The sequence below is a fragment of the Temnothorax longispinosus genome, chromosome 5 (genome assembly GCF_030848805.1).
Source record: "Temnothorax longispinosus isolate EJ_2023e chromosome 5, Tlon_JGU_v1, whole genome shotgun sequence".
NCBI classification, from domain to species: Eukaryota; Metazoa; Arthropoda; class Insecta; order Hymenoptera; family Formicidae; genus Temnothorax; species Temnothorax longispinosus.
In genome coordinates this window covers 7,387,999-7,410,369 of record NC_092362.1, presented here as the reverse complement: position 1 = coordinate 7,410,369, position 22,371 = coordinate 7,387,999, and the positions used below count along the sequence as shown (strand labels likewise).

General features: G+C 36.6%; 1 protein-coding gene across 3 annotated transcripts in view; it reads left to right on the top strand.

The window, feature by feature from the left end:
- Positions 1 to 22,371, top strand: part of LOC139813752 (rap1 GTPase-activating protein 1) — a 113,596-nt gene that overhangs the window by 13,713 nt on the left and 77,512 nt on the right. Inside the window, exon 1 of one of the 3 annotated variants that reach the window (XM_071779444.1) lies at positions 4,394 to 6,122. The exons of the other annotated variants lie outside the window; for them this stretch is intronic. Coding sequence (XP_071635545.1) covers positions 6,082 to 6,122 — 41 coding nt within the window. The 5' untranslated portion in view covers positions 4,394 to 6,081. Of the gene's footprint in view, positions 1 to 4,393; positions 6,123 to 22,371 lie in introns of those variants that run through there. 3 annotated transcript variants of the gene reach the window in all.

The window sequence follows — 22,371 nt, the reverse complement described above, 5'->3', positions numbered from 1 at the left end:
GATAAACAAGTTGAGAGCGCTACTATAAAACACCGCCATCAAGTTCTTCTAGCTAAAGATCACTTTTCTAACATTCAGAGGAAAAGCGAAAAAAGAAGAAGCGTAGGATTTTATTCAGAAAAAAATATGGTAATTATGCAGTTTAGGGGAAGCACCTCCGATGACCTTGACCTTAACATATGTTGTCAAGGTCACCCTCCTGAGTGACCTTCAGAAGGTTTTAGCCGTCGCTCGTTTTTTATTAAAAAGTTATTAACAAAAAAAAGTTTGGCGACCTCACCGATTTCAATGACCTTGATATATGTTGTCAAGGTCATGACCCCGAGTGACCTTCAGAAGGTTTTAGCCGTCGCTCGCTATTCGTTAAAAAGTTATTAACAAAAAAGGTTTGAAAAATATAGCATATGTAGGTGCATATATAGGTTAGTTGACGCGCTTTAAACACTTAAATACTTTTAAAGCGCGTCAACTAACCTATGTAGGTTAGTGATCAACGATTTACTGCTTTAAATGTTGTGTTTTGGTAAAGCAGCGACTTTTTCGCAAAATAAAGTATTCTCTGCTTTAACAAAAAGACTTCAATTTATCAACAATTTACTGGTTTAAATGTTGTTTTGGTAAAGCAGCGATTTTTTCGCAAAATAAAGTATTCTCTGCTTTAACAAAAAGACTTCAATTTATCAACAATTTACTGCTTTAAATGTTGTGTTTTGGTAAAGCAGCGACTTTCTTGCGAAATAAAGTATTCCCTGCTTTAAAGAAAAACGTAATATTAGTCGTTTATACCTCTCAGTACTTAAAATAACTGCTTTTTTTCGAAATTTTTTTTGTTTATAACTTTTTAATAAAAAACGAGCGACGGCTAAAACCTTCTGAAGGTCACTCAGGAGGGTGACCTTGACAACATATGTCAAGGTCAAGGTCATCGGAGGTGCTTCCCCTAAACTGCATAATTACCAAAAATATTATGTTGCATTTATGTGCGGAAATAATATAGAATAGTTGATATAATGAGTTTGATTATAACGTGGGAAGAACATTAATCTAGCATTATTTTATTTTATTATATTTTTAACATTGTTATTAAAACGTTCGGGGTGCCACATATGTAATCTTAGAATGTTCGTAAAACGTACAAGTTTCATATGTGTGTGTGTGCGAAATGTCTAAGGAGAAGTCCGATATTTGTGGAATAGGGTAAGGTATCTGTAAAATATTGACGGTTCGGTCTCGAATGTCTCGATAACGTTCCGATAAGTGAGCTATCGATAAACGGGTTTCTGTCGTATTTGATTATCCTGTTAATAAGATTGAGTCCGTGAGATTCCATCGCGGCTCGTAATATCGCCCGTGATCTCAAGAGGAAAGGAATAAAAAATAATAAATGAATATTTATATGTATATTAAACGAAATATCAAACGTTTTTTTTATGAATTATATCATATTAAACGTATTAACTCATTCTCCGCGGTTGTGTCTATAATTATCGTTCATGTAATTTTTCCTGTCTTTTAAATACATACATTGCCTTGGATTTCGAATAATACACAGATGATTGATTTTTATTTGATAAGTATATTTTCGGTTGAGTTTTCGATGTTGTTAGCGATTGGTCATTTTTCGTCTCGTTGACTGCAAAATTGGTGTCGTTTCTTCTCAGATGTTACGTGCTAACGTCTGACTTATCAGTTTCCTGAGGCTGACAATGAGTGACGAGTCATTTCATGCTCATCGTCGACTTGTTCGAGAGCTTTTCCGCGTCTACGACTGCGCCGAGATTCCGGGATCTGAATGCAAATTTGATATATCGCCGATGTCGTGAGTCGTGAGCGCGTCGATTTCGGACGAAGATTAATGACCGCGCGTTAATGACGGTATGGCAGGGGGTCGCGCAAAATAATTCCGCTAAATTTAACGATCACAATAGGGGCCGAGGAAAAAACGCATGCGACGTGCGCCGGTAATTGGCTATTCTACTCACGATGCACCCGGGTGCTCTACCTATTCCTATATTCCTACAGGGGGTTGTATCCCTCGCGCACGGTGAATCGTTCACAATCCAATCCGGCGAAGGGACTCTTTGTCCCTCGACCACGAGAAACAGTAAGAAATAACCACACATTATTTATTATCCCGGAGTTAAAAGTTAAATAAATGATAGATACTAATAATAAACAAAACAATAGATAAATAAAAATAAATTGTAAATGTCTCTATACTATAATTAGTATTATAATATGTATATATGCATGTTAAAATTATGAATCTTGAAACGAGAAAAGATAATTGTTAGTAATGGCATTTTAAAGAAAATTTAAAAACATATGTGAAAGATGGAGAATTTTTGTGAGAAATAATCTTGTAAACCTATTTATAAACCTTTTTTAAGTTAGCATCCCTACCACAAAAGCACATAATTCTAGCAATATTAACTTTTTTATTTTATATGTAATATAAATGAGTAAAGTACTTATACGTTTGTGGTGGTCGCGCGCGTCCCTATCGAGACGGCAACACATTAGCCACATTTTCTCGCGAGCGCTCGTCCGCGCCGACATTAATATATAAACAAATTCGGTAACAACATCCATTGCCCCGATCGACACTATCACCGACGATCTCATCGGACGACGAGTTAGACGGGCATATAGTGGAGTGGCACCATCGCGACTCGCAGAGAGTCGCATGGTATTTTTGGGGACGTATCCTCCACTTACCATCATACATCCAAAAACATACACTCCTCTCCATCACTATCATCCATTACCAACACCGACATACGTATCCCTAAACGTTAAGTCAGCACCTTTATTTTCAATTGCAATTTCCCGCTAAACTGTAATAATAATATATTATTGACAACATAATTAATTAAAAATAAAATAGTATCATTAATATTATAAATATTAATACGATATCTGTGGGCGACTGTTGTTATGCGATTATCAGTGCACCTTTTTAAGCGTATCTCGCATTATCGCACTACCTATTCGTTAGACTTCCTGATTCATTACGGTGAATAAAAGGTGTGACTCTATTTAAGTGGCAATCTTATCAGAGCGATGGTGATGATGGAACAACAACGGTCGTAGTATTTCGTGGAAGGAAAGTGGGCTTTCCACGTGCTCGAGAGAGCCCGAAGTTTTCTGGAGGTGTGGAGGCTTTATCGGGCGCAGCTTCCTTAGATAATTTATCACAACAAATATTGATATCGCGCGAGCACGTGCGCATAGTGAATACCCAGGCGTGGTGCACATGTCCAAATAATTCCCCGTTTATTTTTATCCGTTCCTGGGTTTCGTCGTACGGTAACGTTAATAAATTCTATTCCGACACCGTAAATCCGTCGGAAAAAATTCGCGCGGGAAAAATGTTGCGCGATCGACCGATCTGTGAAATTCATAATATACTTCGGTTCTCGAGCCTCGAGCGATCTTCCGTGGTCGAACAACGGGGTATACTATTAGTATATACGTTCGGTAACTAGTCTCGTGATTTTCCGCCAGTCCCCGAGTCTCTTCTCCGTGCTATTATCTCAATAGAAAATTGTCGGCCTTACCGTGGCATAATGGCATTAACGTAGAGAAGGATTTCTAAATCAGGGGGTTCTTAACCCTAAGCTAGTCTAACCTAATCTGACCTCTTCTAAGCTAATCTTCTTCTTTTAACAAATAAAGAGAGAAAAAACTGCGGCCTTATGTTCTCAGGCAGAAAAGATCCAAACTGAGCCAAGAACTCAGAGATAAAAGGCATCATTTCTGTGTATCAATATTTTACATATGTAATGAAAAATATAAAATAACTACATGATTGCTTATTTAATAAACAGTTTTGATAATTTATGTAATGACAGAATAATCAATTGTTCAGAATTGAATCATTGTACATCAGTATTTTCATTGGTTTTACCGATTCACTGATAAAGGAAGGTACAAAGTCCTGAAAGATTAAAAACTGGTAAGATAAAATGGTTACATTTTGAACAATTCAATCTTAAATACGCGCGAGGATTTCAAAGGTACGTAAAAACTTTTCGATGATAACTGATATCATTAGTGCCGGCTAGTGACGATGATCGATGGCACTCAAAGCATCGAGAAATGATGCCGATTGGCTCCTGAAAGAGCGCAAACATCTTATCGAACTCGAAAGACCGGCGCCGCGGTGGTTCTCGAGAGCGGTTCGCGAAGTCCTTTTCTCGAGGATCTCGGACAGGAGCGGAAAGCGGAGCCTGCGGAGCTAGTGGTGGAGGGCTCGAGCGAATAGTGAGCGATGGAGGAGGAGGAAGAGGAGAGGGAGGAGGAGGAGGAGGTGGTGGTGACGGAGACTGTTGCGGGTGGGAGCGAGTGCCACTGACGATGCAAGTACGAGCAGGCTCGTTAAACAGTTGTTCGGCGCTTCGATACGCCGCGCGCCGTCCGCGTCGTGTCTCTCGTCGTTTTCTCTTCGACGTTTCACAACGGGACAAATCTCGATCAGTGTCGAATTTCGACGAAAAGTGCGAAAGAAAGTGTTAACTATACACTGGAAATGCAGTGTATTGTATATCTCGAATCGGTAATTGAAGTAGAAAATCACTATATTTTGAGAAAAACATGCTCAAAACTGCAACCGCGCGACATAGTAATATTTGAGAGTTGTAGTATCAGACCTTGCCGGAAGTGACGTTATATCGGGATCCAGTGCGAATTACACGTGAACCATGTACACGTGTACCACGTGACTCGCGAAGAACGATAACGAATGATCTGTGAATTATATTGTTATAGCTGTTGTCGGGTGGAACAGCGGCGTAACGAGACAATCGGATGAAAACTAATGTCGTCAAATGTCAAACAACCCATGTGAACTCGTTACGCGACGGAAACGACGGGGATGCTGGTAATTCGTTTCAATTTCAAGATCATTTCAAGTTCCTCTCTATCTTGATATGTTCGCGGATACTATCGGGGTGTCGTTCGTGGAACGTTGTTTGCCCGAATTGAAAGGAAAATAATTGAAAAATGAAAGATATTTGTTTGATACAGGCGAAAAGGAGATGATTTCTCATAAAAAAATATGAGTAAGTTAATTTCGAACGAGTCTTGAAAAAGATTAAAGTAGATGCGCGTCATTAATCGAAAGACGATAGGTACATCAGGATTTTCTAGTCGCGATTTGTCAAGGTCTTGTTGCTCGCGGTCCACTTCGCGAGACGACAACAAGACCGACTAACTGCATTGTCTCGACGGGTATAATCGCGACGTCGATTCGACGAAACATTCGACAGACGTAAAATCAATCTTAAATCTCTTTTTTGTGTAAAATACCTTATGTAAATTGTATTTTTTTTTTGTTATCCACGACTCGATCGTGCACCGGTTCTCGTCGTTTCCATCTCTTCTCTGAGATTTCGATTTCTCGATGAAATCGTAATATATTGATCGTCGGCTAACGAATTGTGTTTACTATAATTGTGTTCTAATTCAGCATTCTAATTTTCTCATATTCATGCCGTATATATAACATTAAACGTGATCGCCTCTCGGAAGAGGCAGGTGATAGAACAATATGCTCATCACAAATTTCTATATTCTATACACGGTTCATTTGTCTTGTTATATTGAAAATCGTATCGTATCTTTTCTTGCAATTTTTTTTTTAGAAGATATATGAATTTTTGTTATATTTATTGGTACGGAGATTTTACAAACATCTATGATGTTTAAAAATATATTTTCGAACGAAGTCACGCCAAAGGATTAAATGTACGGCGCGAATACGAATCTACGTATTTAAAATACATCATTGTAGTTACATTCTACATTGAATAGTGAAAATTCAGGCTTTGTCGTCGATCGGGTAGCCAAATAAGCGTGCGTCTCCCGTGCAAGGTGACTCGCGCAAAGCACGCGCGGCTTCGTTTCGAGGCATCGGGGACGTGGTACCGTTCGATAACTCGCGTTAGACTTGCCCGGGATATCGGTCATCGGCGACGTGCGATTATTTTGGCATCGGGATCGTGACGATCCGGCGACAATTCCGATCTCTGACAGGAGTCTCGTACATGTGACGGAACGCTGACCGATTCAGCATACGAGATGCTGAAAATACGCATGCTGGATTACATCGGTGATACTGGGTGAGTGCTGCATGCACCTATATACATGCAACAACTTACATACATTATGCATTTAGAATATACAGGATGGTTCTTATATTTTGAGGCATATTTTTAATCGAGAATGTATAATTCGTACTTGTAAAAATAATAGCTCGCATTAAGAGGTAGAAACTTGAAAATTGACTGTCTTTGAAAAATATTTAAAAAAAGTTTTCTAAATAAATTGTTTTCTGCACATTTTAAGCTATATAAAATGATATTTCGAATATGTCTAAATATCTATAAAAAGAGATTGAACGTATAGTCTTCGATCTTCTCGCAATCTGAATGATTAGAAGCTGATGATCAGAGAAGAATTTAATAAACTTGTTTTAAATTTTTATTTGATTTGTTACTTGGCATGAATAAGATTTGATGCGATACTTGGTTTTTCATATGTTTAAATTGCGCAAATTTAAAAGTTGCTGTGTAAATAGATCGAGAATGAGGACGTAGACGACGTTTCTTCTTTTCTCTTTGAAAGAACTCACGTGTCGAAAGCGAGCTTGTTTTGTTAGCATTACTAATCATTGCCTTAGATTTCGTGATCGCGCCACGAAAAATGCGCCTGCGGCAGCAACGAAATTACCCTCGTTAAGGCTCGTTTTGGTGTCGGAGAGCAAATGGCTCCCCGATCTCGTCCACTAGAAACGCGCATATCGCTCATCCGGAATACCAATGAACATACCGCGGAGAACAAGGCTGATCATTCTTTTCCACTTCGGTTGTATAACGACGTAGCCTCTCGAGCGAGTTTGATGCGGATCAAGCTCGAGATGAAATTAGAACGACCTAAGAGCCGCTCTCGCACTCTCGGAACGATATATCGGGAACGATAAAAGGGACTCCGAAATGGAGGGTCTCTCATTTTCATCGAGAGACCAGGCTACTGCTTCCCGCATTGCATCCCGCTTATCGCCAACGAATTAATTCGACGTTAGCTACACTTCGATCAGCGCATTTATTCTAGTTTCTATATGCAGCTGATTTTAGAAAGGGCGATGTGTCCCGGTGCCTAGCGACGCGGACTGTTTAAATGTTTAGTACCAATCATTATTACTGATATTTCATAATGATAATTGATAACTTGGTTACTTTCTATTAATTGTCTGTTAAATAAAATAATATAAAATAATTTGTATCTAGTTAGTTAATTAGATAACTTTATTGCTTTCCTGGGGGTTAAAAAACTTCAGTTTTATATTTTATACTATTTTATAAAGCCTATCAACCATTGTTATATTTATATCACATTTTACTATTTTATTATTGCTCATCTTCTTACTCTTTCTCCTTTGCTCTACCTTCTCCCTCTCTTGCGCGCTCTGCCTCCTCCCATCATTTTCTCATCTAGTCATCCCCCTGTCCTTCCTCTCCTAATATTTCTATCACCTTCTCTTTAGTTCTCATGCCATCATCTGTTACACTCTTCCCATATGTGCTCCCACGTCTCGACCCTCTAACCACACAGTGTGCATTTCTAAATAATTTGCATCTATATCTTACACATGTTTTATAAAAATTCAAGTCATTTGAGTACTATGTACACACATATTACAATATATTCTAGTTAATTCGATTGACTGTAGAATTTATCATTTACTACAGATTAATCCACAAATTAACGTTATTTTATTTTCTGGCAACAGCTTCTTGTCGTCGCTACACGTCACTTTTGCGACGTTCTCTATTAGCGTGAAAAAACGACATCTGACACACGCTCGTTGCGAGTTGCAAGTGATGCAATTCCCTCTCCGCGACCGATCCGCTGCCATATCTGCACGGGCGAGTCGAGAGTGTGACGCGGATATATTTCTAATTTCCTGCTTATTCCGCGTCAGCCCACACTGTCCGTTCATCCGGGATATAATGACAGGCGCCTCGTGGGTGCGAAACGTTGGCAAATTAATCGAACGAGGTCGTCGTCGGATCTCGGGCGAGCAAGCGGGCGAACGAGCGAGCTAAACGAGCGCACGGCACCGGCGATAATAAGGTTTCACTCGGTGAAACTTTTCCAACGTCGTATTTACGCGCGCACGCTGGACACGCTCGTTGTTCGCCAAACTGGCGAGTCGACTTGACTGAAAGTAGAGATGACTATATGAACGACTATGAAAATAATTTAGCCGCGAGAGTTATTTGTTCGCGAAAGATTCAAAAAGTGGGACGCTAATTCCGCACAAATATTATACCATATGTGAGGATATTATAGGTATTATAAACTATTCCAAATAATATTTTATTTTAAATTAAATATTTTAAATATACTTACGTGAAATATATATGAAAAAGGATAATATAAATCTGACTTTCCAAACTATATCAATGGATCACGTTCACGAGACAAACTCAATCGATGTGTCATCGTGCGTACGCGACGCATACATCCTGCGTCCCGCGATGCAGGAAGTTATGAGGAAACTATTCAGGAAACGCAACCGCGGAATGCGTGAAATTTCCCGAGAACTATCGTTCATTATGATTCAAGGAATAACATATATGGTACTGGCGCAATAATAAATGATTACATGTCATGATGGACATTGATAAAAAGTACGACGATAATATTTGCAACGTTCCGCGCGATTTGTAACGACGCTTAAATCGTCGATCGAAGGAATTGCGATATGAAATTATATTATTACATCGCAATTATAAAAAATTCTAAAATCTAATTTTACTAACTAGTTGTGTGCGAATGTAGGTTATGAATACATCCATTTTAAAAAGAACATTCTTTTGCAAGTCAATATATGAAATATATTTTTCAGAGTTACTCGTTCGTTTTCGAGTCTTGGATGCAAACATCTTCTGTTTTCGTAAAACTGTCGGCTCGTAAATCCCGGGGCTACACAACATTACGGCTGCTTGAATTCGCGATTGTTCAATTCCGCGGATCCCGCAGACTGCGGACTGATAGCTCTCTCTGTATCATTTCTTAATTTCTCAGCATCATAAATCCTCTTTTCCGCAATTCTTTATACGGGCGTATAGCGTGCACGCTTCCATTATAAAATTCTTTTATAAAACACACCCACCGGTGTGTCTGTTAGATTAATCGCGGTTTTATATTCTTTCAAATATCTCATCAAAGATAGATATCTCTCTTACTCCGAGGGTGTTGTCTCTTCTCTTTTCTTCGTTTTCCATGTTCGATTCTCCTTCGTAGACACACGGTGCAACGCCGGCAGGGAGACGCTTTATATTCGTGGAAATGATAATCCGCGAGGCAAGACTGCTCTGTACGTCGGGAACTACCTACGTGTATTCGTACATGGGTATACAGTGCGTTTCAAACGACCATTTACATGAAGTATTTACGAAACTTGAGCGCGGTATTCCACGACTTAGGCAAAACTGAAGAACTCAGAACGAAAGTAGGTCGAGTCCATAATTCGCAGGACCTACTTTAGATATTGCACTAGATATTTGTTTTTTCTCAAATATCTATTTGAACCTGAAATTCATTTTATACTTGTTCCGAAACTTTTGAATATTTTGAAAGTTTTGTGTGTTATGATAGCTCCATTATAAATTAACATTTGTCGCTACATTTTTGATACGGCTCTTCATATATTCGAAAAGTAAACAGAAATAACTTCAACATTTTACTTTTCCTGATACTTAAGGCACACTCACATATTGACAGTTGTTATAAAAATTTTTTATGAAAAAATGTATCAAATACTCAAACCTTGAAAGGTACAGTTCAATAATCAAATTTTAATTAGAAATCAACTGATCATAAAAAGCAGATGATTATTTCCATGAAATCTGATATAATGATATATTAGATATTTTAACCCTTAAATGCCACACGTCTCAAGAATCTCGTAAATGACACATGGGGTCTAAAAGACCCCAGCATGAAAAATGTCTCCTTACTCATTGATTTTTTTATATTTAGTTATGAAAATTATTTTCAATGTTGAGACTTAGAAAAGAGAATAAAATGCTTATATTGTTAAAATTTCAATTTCAACATAGTATAAAAAATTAAGTAAACTGAGTACTGCTAAGTGTATACAAACGGGTAGGTCAATCACTCAAGTATCATCAATGGGAGCATGAGCTCCATTTTTGGCAAGAACATTTGAAAACATTTCATTCTAAAGAGTCTGGGGTCCGCCGGACCCCGGGTGGCATTTAAGGGTTAAGTATTGTACGAATTATTGGAATATTTTGTAATATTACATACTTGATAAGATAATTATCGGATCTCTTGTTATAAAACATTTTTATTTGTATCGATAAAAAGTCCAGTTATCAGTAAATAAAAATAAATAGGTCGTGAAAAATTAGAATATATCAAACTTACTTATTTATTATTAAACTGGATTTAATTAATAGTTATTAGCCGTCTTTATTAAATAAAGTAATTTAAATATATTATTGGACGGTAAATTATTTTCTGCTCGTCTTCTTTTGTAAAAAAGTCTTTATACAAATACAAATCTCTTTATGTAAAAAAATCTATAAATATTACTTTTTTATATCAGGTTATATATTATCTTTAATCTTAGAACCACTTAGAAAGACCAAAGTCAGACTTCAAACGTTATATTAAATGAATATTTAAGAAAGTGAAGTAACACAACCTAAATTAATAGTATTCTATAGATAATTTATTTTTATTTCACGTCTTTTGTCATTGAATTTTACGGCTTTAAAATATGAAATTTTTATTGAAATTTAATGCCCACATGGTACTCCCATCTTATGGATGAAGATTAGAATAATATTCTTATGTACTCTCCATGTATTTTTGTGAAATAAAAATTCGTAGAGCATGATACATAAGAGTATTATTCTAATCCTCATCCATGAGACGGGAGCTCTATGTGGACATTTTTCAATAAAAATTTCATATCAAGAGACAGTGTCTCGCGTCAAGTGTAAGCATTCGTGACACGGACAGCGAGACCGAAAATGTCTCTATTTCTAAAGACGTCAATATTCTACTTGTCATAGTACTTTTTCATTTTATTTCTGTGTTTTTGCTTCTTTGCTATTTGATTTAATTTAATTTAATTCAGTTAATTTCCAATCTAATCTAATAATTGGATAAATAACAAACAAGGAACTAATAGAAAGGGGCTTTGAGAGTTCAAAGTTGACGGTATGACGGTATGTAAAAGCTAACGTTATATCGATTTTTATATAATAATTATAGAATAACTAATACGGCAACAATATTAAAATGATCTCATGTTCGCCGATGAGAAATAAATAAGTAACTTCAAAATTTGGTGGTCTAAAAATAGCGTATAATTTTCCGCGAGGAAATTCAAGTAAAACCTGGCTAATGATCATAGTTTATTATATGATTGAAATTAAAATGAGTCATAACTTGAGCAAAAGGAGAAGCAAAGTCATTTAGCCACACTAGCTCCATAGCGGGATCGAAACGTCCGATTTATAATTATTATCCTATTAAAGATCGATATAATGTTAATTCACTCATCGTCAACCGCGTGAATTCTCAAAGCCCCTTTTTACTTGTCACTAATCTAATCAATAAATTCAAAAATTTAATACATTATAATTTTATAACAAAAAAATTTTAATATATTACATTACTCGTATTTGACGCGTGTAAAATGTTCAATAAAAATTGACGATTAATTTCAAAATTAAATATTTGTAATAATTTGTCCCAGAGAGAGCCCATCTATTCCAAAAGTTAATAGTTGTTTACGAAATGTTATATTTATCTATATTTTTAACTTAATACATATATGCATTTTTGTATTATACGTTTTTGTTACAATTTTCACGTAGATCCATTATAATCAATACTAAAACAATCAGACGTAATATGGCACTTACCGATACGATGCGCAATTATGGAATTACGACTATGTTGGAAAACTACGTTGAACTACAAAATAGAAATGTATGAAAATTATAGCAATTTACAAAGTAATTGATATTTGAGGGAATAATTGTTACCCGCATATAACATGATTATAAACAATTCTACAAGCAACAAATGAAATAAAAGAGACTAATTTGCCTCGTGGTTGCTCCGCGGTCGCTCGATACCTCCCAAGCTTTCTCCTGCTCTCAAACTTCTGCACTCGTACGCAACACGACACAGCACTCGAGAAAAACACGGTTAAATGCGATCGCGTGTACTAATTACCGGAATAGAATAATCACACCGCACTTTGCACAGCACCCTGGCGTTAATCACCCGTAACGCGCACTTTACTATCGTGCATTGTAACAGAATCAAACGCTAGCATAACTCGCGATTATAAGTAATCGTCCATTTCTATCAACTATTAACAGAATGTTAGCAGAGTAACCTTAATCTCGGTTTAACTTACTTTTTACCTCTTTCTAATTCTTAGAACTACAACTTAACAGAAGATAAAAAGTAAGTTAAACCGAGATTAAAGTTAATCTACGTTGGTAGAAATGGACATAGGTGATTAATAATTTGTAATTAATGAGTGATTATAGTGATTATTGAAGCAGATATTTCGCGCGATTTCTTTTGTCTGGGAACCGAGACAAATAGAAATTTTTTAAAAATAATTTATTGCTTTGCAATATTTGTATTTGACAATTATCTCTTTTACAGTGTTCGGATTTAAACACATATATTCATATTGCACTTTGAACTTTTTTAAATGTAATTTGTCCACCACTTTGCGATTCATAACACGGAATAGTATACGAATCATACCGGATCATTTAGGTAGCGAGGAACCGTGTTATTATACATCAATCACATATTGGTAATTGACATGAAACGGTAGAAACGGTATATTTATAGCACACATGTTTATTTCATAATACGTTATATATTTCGTAGAAGGTTAAACCGGCTGGCGTGTATCTTGATGTTTGTTTTGTTTAACAGGCACGTATGATGCAAGGTCGTCGTGCGCTGTGTTGTGTATTTGTACGGCGAGACTATAGTATAGTCAGCAGATATAAGCGTTTATTGGTTATTCAACGAAATGAATATTTCGAGAGACATTCATTTTATACAGTGTATAAAACTTGGAATTGTACATATGTGAAACGGATCAATATGAAATCGAGCGACGTCGTGATGTTATATGTTTAATTAACAGGCACAGTGTCATAATTGAGCTCGTACTTTTGTCGCATTAGTTTCGCGATTGCGTTTCATTGGGATTCCGTCGCAAAGTAAAATCTAGTAAAGTGCGCGTTACGTGTGATTAATGCGCATTTTCTATTCCGATGAATACGCGCGATCGTAAATAGCCATGTTTTCGTATAGGTGTTACATCGAGATACGTATACAAGTGCAATGAAGAAGTCTGACAAAGAAGCCTGAAAGGTATTGGACGACCGCGAACATAGCAAATTATTCTCTTTTATTTTACCTTTTATTTTACGCTCGTAGAAGTAATTATTTATTTTATATGCAGATAATTATTCTTCAGATGTTAATTACTCCGTACATTGCTATAATTTTTATATATTTCTATTTTATAAATTAACGTAATCACAATTCTGCCGCTGCGCATCGGTGAATAAAATCATTATATCAGACACATATAATATATAGGTTGAGCCAACGAAAATTTTCGTGACTCGTTGTTTTAACTGATTGATTCGCACGAAATATGTCGAAACATGTCAATTTTGTTTTTAAGGAAAATATATAATTGTCATGAATTTAACCGTGCTGCTTTAAAGCCGTGTTACATAATTTCTTCGAAAATCTTAAATGGCAATAGGAATAAAGTATTTCTTGTCTTTTTATTCTCTTTACTATATATATGTTCTTTGTTTTAACTATTTTAATTTGTTATATTTAGTATTTAATGGTTGAAGAAGACTGTGGAGTTTGAAACAATCCACCATGTATATTTAAAAGTTATCAAACTACTTTTGTTTTCGAATTTAACATCTCTCGATTGCTCGTTTACTGGCCCTTGAACTTTCTACAGTGTTTTAAGTAACACATTGTTTCAAAAATCTTTTAATTCTCTTTACAACCATGTTTGTTTTTTTTTTAAATTTAGATAAATGGTTCTCGATAAATCGTATTTGAAAGTCTTAGATTAGAGTCTAAATAATGCACATCTTAAACTATGAGCGAGTAAAAAATATGAATGTCGTTATGCTAATATCGGAAGGATGAGAACATTAAGGGCAAGAAACCGGAGCTTCTAACCGTCGCGTATAAAAGATATAAAAGATCATGCATCAATGCAGCGTCGGCTATTAAAAAAATCAAGTTCTCGATCTGCTGAATGTGCTTTATATCCACGCCCATTTCCGTGTATTTTGAAAAGGATGTAACCGTCGGGGTGAATCGTGCGAACAACGTGGACATTTTTCGGTCAGGTTACCTTACCGTAACGGAAAGAACGTCGAAAGGTAAGCCCGTCCAGGAGGATTTATCTACCGCGGCGTTTTGATATTCGAGAAAAGGAAAGGAATGAATGGTAAATTTTGCACTCGCGGGATTTTTGATCACGTTGAATATTTCGATAAACGCGAAACAGCCTGAAAATACTTTAGGGTAAATTGGAGAGATATATAATATATATAAAACAACTTTATAATACAAAAATGATGGATGCGATCGAAAATATTCTTGCTTGCTACTTGTAATTTGGAAAAAGCGTGTGATTTCTATGACACTTTAGTTTCCCTTGCCGTATTTCTGAAAATCCCAGAGTATTCTCGAACCGTAAAAGCGCTTGACATCTTGTCGATTTTATCGAAATCGCGGGGACTGTGGTGTCCCGCGATGGCTGCACTTAAAACATGTTAATAATTACCACTAACGCGACTCGCTAAGTGCCGGCGTACCGTATATGTATACGTTGAAGTGGCAGAACCAGTTGCGAATGAAAGTAAGACGCGGGGAAAATCGTGCGATTAGATAATTCCTGTCACCTTAGAGCTAGCTCCGCTTTTTTCCGATGTTATATTGTCTCGATGTTTCTACCGATATTTCTGATTTATGAGGGACATGAAATATCATCTCATAGCGCTGTAATATTGAATTCGTGAAACATTAAATAATAATTTCTCTCATAATCTTGTCTCATAATTTTGAGAAATTTTATTTAAAATTGCAATAGAGGGTTATTTTAGTATATTTTGCCATACTGATAATGATTAAAAAACTGATAATTAATGTAAGATCTATTGCGTCAAAGTTGTGGCTTACATAGGCCATTAAGGATCTATCAATATTTTTAAATTATGTTATTCGAACTTAAGAGTTTTTCAGGTTGCTAGATACTAATCTGATAATAATTATTAATATAAGTAAAAAATATTTGGTAAACGCTAATGGTCTGAATATGGTAAATAGCAACTTTGACGCAATAAATTCTATATCTCTAGTATACTATAAATATTTTTTTTAACCATAATTGACATAAATTCTTTTTAAGGGAATAAAGTTTTCCTTGAAAGTCTTAACAACATACTCAAGTTTAATTGCAAAATTTCTTCAATACGTTACCTATCGTAGTTATAATATGTTAAAATACACTAAAATAACCCTTTTTGCAATTTTAACAGCAAATTTTTCAAAATTGTGACGTAATAGAGCAATTTAATAAAACGGGATCATATTTAGCATCTAAAAACTATGAACGATTAACTTTATTATTGTGCATTTTTTGTTGAATATTTTTATTTTTGTTATATAAATTAATTTCAGGCGTCACGTTGCATTTTGTCATATTAATTTTTACGTGGAAATCAATCTTTTTAATATAACACTAAGTGTGAAATCTAAAGTTTCTGCTTTTGAAAAGCTGTTTTTGCAGTCGACTGTATAGCACACAATGTACTGTGACCTGACGCATTCGTGAGTTCGAGCAATAATCCCTTGACACCCGCAACGTGAACGTGGACTTTCTTCGCGTGCGTATATGTGCACGCGCGAATATATACGGTGTTCCGTTTTGTCGTTAGAAATAAATCTGTCAAATAAAAAATCTACAATAAAATATTTATATTGACATTCCTGCATTAAATCACTTGATAGTAAACGTTTATCTCTTTCACAATATGTCATTCGCGTGTAGATTGAGCAAGAGCTTTTCACACACACATTGCGCGTCGTTTAAAAGAAATATTACTTTAACATCTATTTTTATTCGATAAGAGGACATGCTTTCTTTTTAATCCGCCACTGATGTGAGCCGAATAAGGAGATAGCTTGATTTCTCTCTCGCCAGTTCTTGAAATGCACCATTTGTTTTGAAATATAGACGTGTAGGTAGTGGTATGACCTATTCTTTAAACGATCTTGCACATACGAACCATTTGTCGCATCCACCGAGACGACCATTAATGCTAAATATCGAGGTCACCGGAAAAAGCTGATTTATTATACCATCGCTCGTGGCTTCTGATATGTCGATATTATCTTTAAAAAGATTAGCAATAATATTCTTGTCAAAAATATCCGGAATCAAATGAAATATACATAATGATATAATCGTCTCTGCGACCTTGAACGATTTTAAATTCACACATTTTCGTAAGTAATAACCAAGAAAATCGCGGATAAATTGTGAGTGTTACAGCTCTGTCTTTATCTCTTCTAACTTATTGTTATACGTAATGAGATGACGGCATTTTCAAAGCATTTAGTTTCGTTAATTACAGAGAATATTTAGTGATTCACAATTACGATAACGATACTCGAAATTGATGTTAATGCGGTTACGCGAGTTGTTTGTCGACACCCGGTATATCATTGCCGCGTATCATGCGTTTATTCGTACCCGCGTGTTCGCAAACAACGCACAGAGGAATATCGAACTCTCGTCGCGAGAATGCTCACGAGAATTCGCGTTTCGCCGCACGAAGGTGATCGTCGAATACCAAATCCAAGGATATTCTCGCGCGTCCATCCCGCTACCCCGTTCCTAATCTCGCGAGTCGCGACAATGCGAGGGAACTGATAGAAATCGCGCATTAAAGTCAGCCTGTAAAGTATGCCGTAGAATGTAGACAACACGTGTCAAGTGCCAAGCCGTAATAAAGAGAAACATTTATCGTGATTTTTATTTTCCACATACAGTGACTAAAGCGAAATTAAATGGATAAAATTATCGAGTTGACAGAAGACAGTAATCGTTATTACTGTCTCCTGTCGCTGAAATACCTGTTTTTATAGAGGCGCGAGTTCTTTGCTGCGAATGTCTGAACAATCGTTTTACTGCGATGAAGAAAAAACAAGTTACATGCATGCTTTGATTGCATCTTTTAGAATTTCAAAAGAATGTATCTATATTTATCAGATAGATTCTGCAATACACACATCACATTTTATGGTATATTCTTTACTTTATAATGTATTCTATAAAATATTTACTCTGTTAAAGAGTATACTTATTCCCGAAAGATGAGATGTATGTTTCCACATGGAACGGAAAAACTTTTTCCGTTAATTAATTTAGAGAGATGTAAATTGGAGAAATTAAGGTCCCTTTAACCCGTAGAAAAAACGTGAAATTGAAAACTTGATCAATTCTTGTCTAGAAGTGCCAAGAGCAAACTTTTTTTTAACATTTAAAAATAAATTGACAGACTTCTTCGTGAGTAATAAGACGTCGCGTCTCGGTTTCTTTGATCCCTTTTATCCTTCCGCGCGCGGCAACGGCGCGTACACCACTATATCCTGCCTTTATACGTCGTTAGTCAATGTCTCACCGTGGAAAGGGACATCAGCTCGATTTACGAAGCGCCGACAGGAAGAAGGATTTCCATTCGTGTTAGTCGCGCGAGAAACGGAGGGAAAAGGACGCGGCGACATTCGCACGTTCGTCTCTTTGTCGACGTGCTTCACCGCAATGTTAATCCCGTGGAAGCGACAATACTTCGACATTACACGCAGGTGCGAGTAATATATCTGCATTGAACATGAACCTTGAAAATATTTCGATCCTCGTTCCGACTATGCATTTAGCGTTACTCGCGATTATCGACATCGTGTCGACATTGCGATCGAGTTTCCACATGTTGTTCATTATTAAATAAGCTTGAATAGAGCTAGAAGGAAAGTTCTGTTACTAAATTATTGACCTCTCTGATCTGGAATTGTTGTTGTTTCCAGCTACGTAATTGTAAGGGAAAAATTTTGAAAATCGAAAAATCTGTCGAAAATTAATTAGACGTTCCATCTGGAGACTTATTAGATGTTAAATTACGCGCTACATTAATTTTACGTCAAATTTTATCCCGCCAGTTGCGGAGACTGTACAGATACACGCGACGACAGGGAGGCTTGTACTTTACGAGCGGCGATACTTATCGCCCTCGCTAACTGTAATTACCAGTTCCGCAGCGCAGTACGAGGATGTCTCGATGCACCTCCTCCGATTTAACTCACCGGAAATCGCGTGACGGAAATAACAACAAGGAAAAAACGAGTTGCTACGCGTCGCGTCGCGTCGCGTCGCGCCGCGCCGTTGACACTCCAGCGTTGTCTCCCTGGCAAATAGCGCTTTAGGTGTATTAGCCCAGTCAATATAGACTTTTAAATGGAATTAATTCCGGGAAGCGATTTTTTTTTTTTTTTTTTTTTACTGTTTCGGGGGGTCATGGGTAGTCTAAAACCGGATTTTCGGGATCCTAACCCTGGAGCGTTAGCCGCCATTTTGATTAGAAGGGTGATTTTGTAAATATCTCGCTTATTTTCAACTTTAGAGTGAAAATGTAATAACCAAACTTGTAGAAAATTTAATACTCTACAATTTTGGTCCTTTTCATTTTTCACCTAGGATCGATATTTTGGGTCTTAGACTCAAAAGTGGGGGGTGAAATTTTTTTTATTTTTTGAATTTACTTGGTATAATGAAAAACATCTTTTCCACACCACCACGGAGGTAGAGTTTATGGCGCGTTTATTCAAAGAATTAAAAAAAAATAATAAAATTTCACCCCCCACTTTCGAGTCTAAGACCCAAAATATCGATCCTAGGTAAAAAATGATAAGGACCAAAATTGTAGAGTATTAAATTTTCTACAAGTTTGGTTATTACCACTTTCACTCTAAAGTTGAAAATAAGCGAGATATTTACAAAATCACCCTTCTAATCAAAATGGCGGCTAACGCTCCAGGGTTAGGATCCCGAAAATCCGGTTTTAGACTACCCATGACCCTCCGAAACAATAAAAAAAAAAAAAAAATTAGGTATAGTTAAACGGCCTGACTGGCAAGTTTTTATTAAGCATAACACAACGACGTTACGACCACTATTTTGGGTCACACGACGGTCTCATCTATATATATACATGTAATTTTCCCAAACGAACTGCGCGCCGATTATTTGTCGGACTTAAAACACAGTAATTGTTAGAATTAAAAACCCTTCCCTTCCAGAATTAAATCGACTTCGATTTAATTATCTAAATACTGTAAAGAAAATTTATTGCGAAAAATATTACCTCAGCCAGGGTTCGAACCTGGAACCTCCCTCATTCCGTGTAGGGCGTCGTACCAATTCGACTACCGAGGCATGTGGTAATATTTATCGCAATAGCCGGTTAATAATAGTTTGAAACGTCTTTCTCAGGCGACGTGAAACGATCTTCGTATAAAAACCTTCCTTCCGTAGGGACACCATTACTAGGCCAGGTGTATCAAATATTCAATAAAAGTTGATCGCCAGTGATGAAATAATTAGGTATAGTTAAACGGCCTGACTGGCAAGTTTTTATTAAGCATAACACAACGACAAAAAAAAATCGCTTCCCGGAATTAATTCCATTTCAGCGGCTTTTTCGGGCTATATTGACTGGGCTATATCAGTTGACTCTCGTTGAACTCCGCGAATCATGGCAATTAAATGTATTCACTCGTGGCTGTTTTGTGCCGAACAATTGAACGGTTGACTCAAAACTTGCATATTTAGCCGATGAAAACACATTTTACTACTGTAATTATTATTAACCCTCCGTCTGTATACGTGGGTCTACGACATTCGAGCCAAAATGATATCTGCTCGCAACTGTAAAACTTGCAAGCCTGCCAGAAAATATTAAATAAACGTTTATTAAAATGACTATAAAATCATCAACTACAATATAGATTGTAGAGAGACGTTTTATGAATTTTTTTTAGATATTTTTTAAATACTTTAAAGTAGGGAAAAGTAACGTCAAATGTGACAGACTCACGTATACACTCCAAGAGTGCAAAAAAAAATATATTCAGACGGAGGGTTAATTAAGGAATTTTATAATATACATATATAAAACAGCGTTTCCATTTTGAAGAATCTAAATCTCTCTTCCTCAGATATTACTTTAAAATCTAAATTTAGAAATTAGAATAATTAATATAAATTTAATTTTCCCTGAAATTAATGTAAATTATATTTACATTAAATTTATGTAAATTAAATTTTTTAATTTAAAGATTGAGGTTTGAACTCATTTTTCTCATCTTATTCGACTTACTCTGTTATTACATTCAACTTTCCAATTGGCATGATAATGTATTTTCCTGACGGTCGCTTTGTGCGGCATTGTGTCACTATGTCAGAATACACAAGATGCCTTTCTATCGTCATTCCGACGATGTCCTGAATAGATGATGAACGTCGAACGAATCGCGTAATATGATGTGACAATAACGGAAATGTACGGTTTTCCTCTGTGTCATAAAAGGTATTGTGCATAATCGAGTTTATCTCGCTGTCGGGCGATGAGTAAGATCCGGCCCGAGAATAGACTCGCTTGATTCGACGGAAAGGAGATCAACCAGCAAATAAATGAAATAAAAGATCGCGGAACAAAGAATTAACGCAAAGAATTTTTGACGACGCGATTTTTTTCTCTCGTTTATTTTAAAACATTTAAAAAGAACTAAAAGGAAATAATTGTACTAAATTTTTGTTAAATTTTAGTTCATTACAATATCACAAACGTTTATCTTATCAAAAAGAAAAAATACATTGTATACAGTACAATATATTTAGTACAAATCAGTCGGCTACAAAAAGAAAACAGAGCGGAAAGTTTTAATTGGCCCTGTATATATATCTTAAAGTCATCCCTCAATAAGATCTCTTTTTAAGATTATTCTTAAGTTTTTTTTACATTCAGGATTTAATTAAACATATTTGCTTTTCATGCGCAGTAGTGTTTCTATTGTATTTTCCGGGACCAAAATTTTCCAACACGCTATCGAAAGAGAGGGTAAAACGACGAAGCCTCTCGGTCCATTCAAAACGTATCGAGCCGCGAAATTAATCTGCTCGAGATGAACCCTGACACCGCGGCACGGCCTATGCGAAATTGAAACGGGACGGGATTCTCCGTGCTCTGTGCAATCCCACGAGAAGCGGACAGAAAAAAGTCTACCCCACAACCGAAAGTTTTGTTCGCGTGTGCCCACGTCCCTTCTACGCACTTTCAATAATAAAGCGCCGTGTCGCTCTTTTCGAGCTACTACAAGATCGCCTGTGGTACGCAATTGAATGAAGGTACCCCATGCACGCGTGCAGCAGGTTTTCCTGTGTAGCACCCTGCCCCCTGGCTCCCTGTTTCTCGTTCCCCCTTCATTTCGATCGCATTTTCCGGACGGGCGGGTACACGTTTTTGTCATTCCCTCTCACTTGAAAATGTTGCATTATTCCGTAAAATCGGCCCCTCTCATTTTTCAACTTTCAGATCTTGGTCTCTCTGACATACCTTCTGTCAAATATTAAAAACTCACAACAGATGGCAATCTCTCTTTAAATTCTCTTCTTTAAACCTCGATATTAATTAAAGTTAAACCAACTCTCTCATAATTTGTCAATGAGTCTGTCGTTAAAATTAACGCAAAGAAGATAAATTTAGGTAACGTAACACGTAACACGTAAAGTAGTAACACGTAATGATAATTCTCTAATCTAAACTCATAGACACGTGACCTCTTATGAAATAAAAGATTTTTATTGGTGCAATCTAACGATGCAGTTTGCAGCGATTGCATCCTGAACGTCGAATAATCAGTTTATTATTTCAATTGTCCGCTCAGTCTTACGACCCTCTTCGAGAGATTTTTTCGTTCCTCGTGTCAGGATTCGTCAAGCTCTGTCAAAACGGCACGGTGCGGCGGCGTGCGGCGCGGCGGTTCTGTCGAAAGGGGATCGAGCACCGGCCGACCTTTTTTCTCCTATTTTTGTTTTTGTTCCACTTTTTTTTGTCCTCTTTCTCTCCTATTCTCTATCAGCTATCCGATTCGTCTCGAACGGGGGAGAAGGATTGTCGA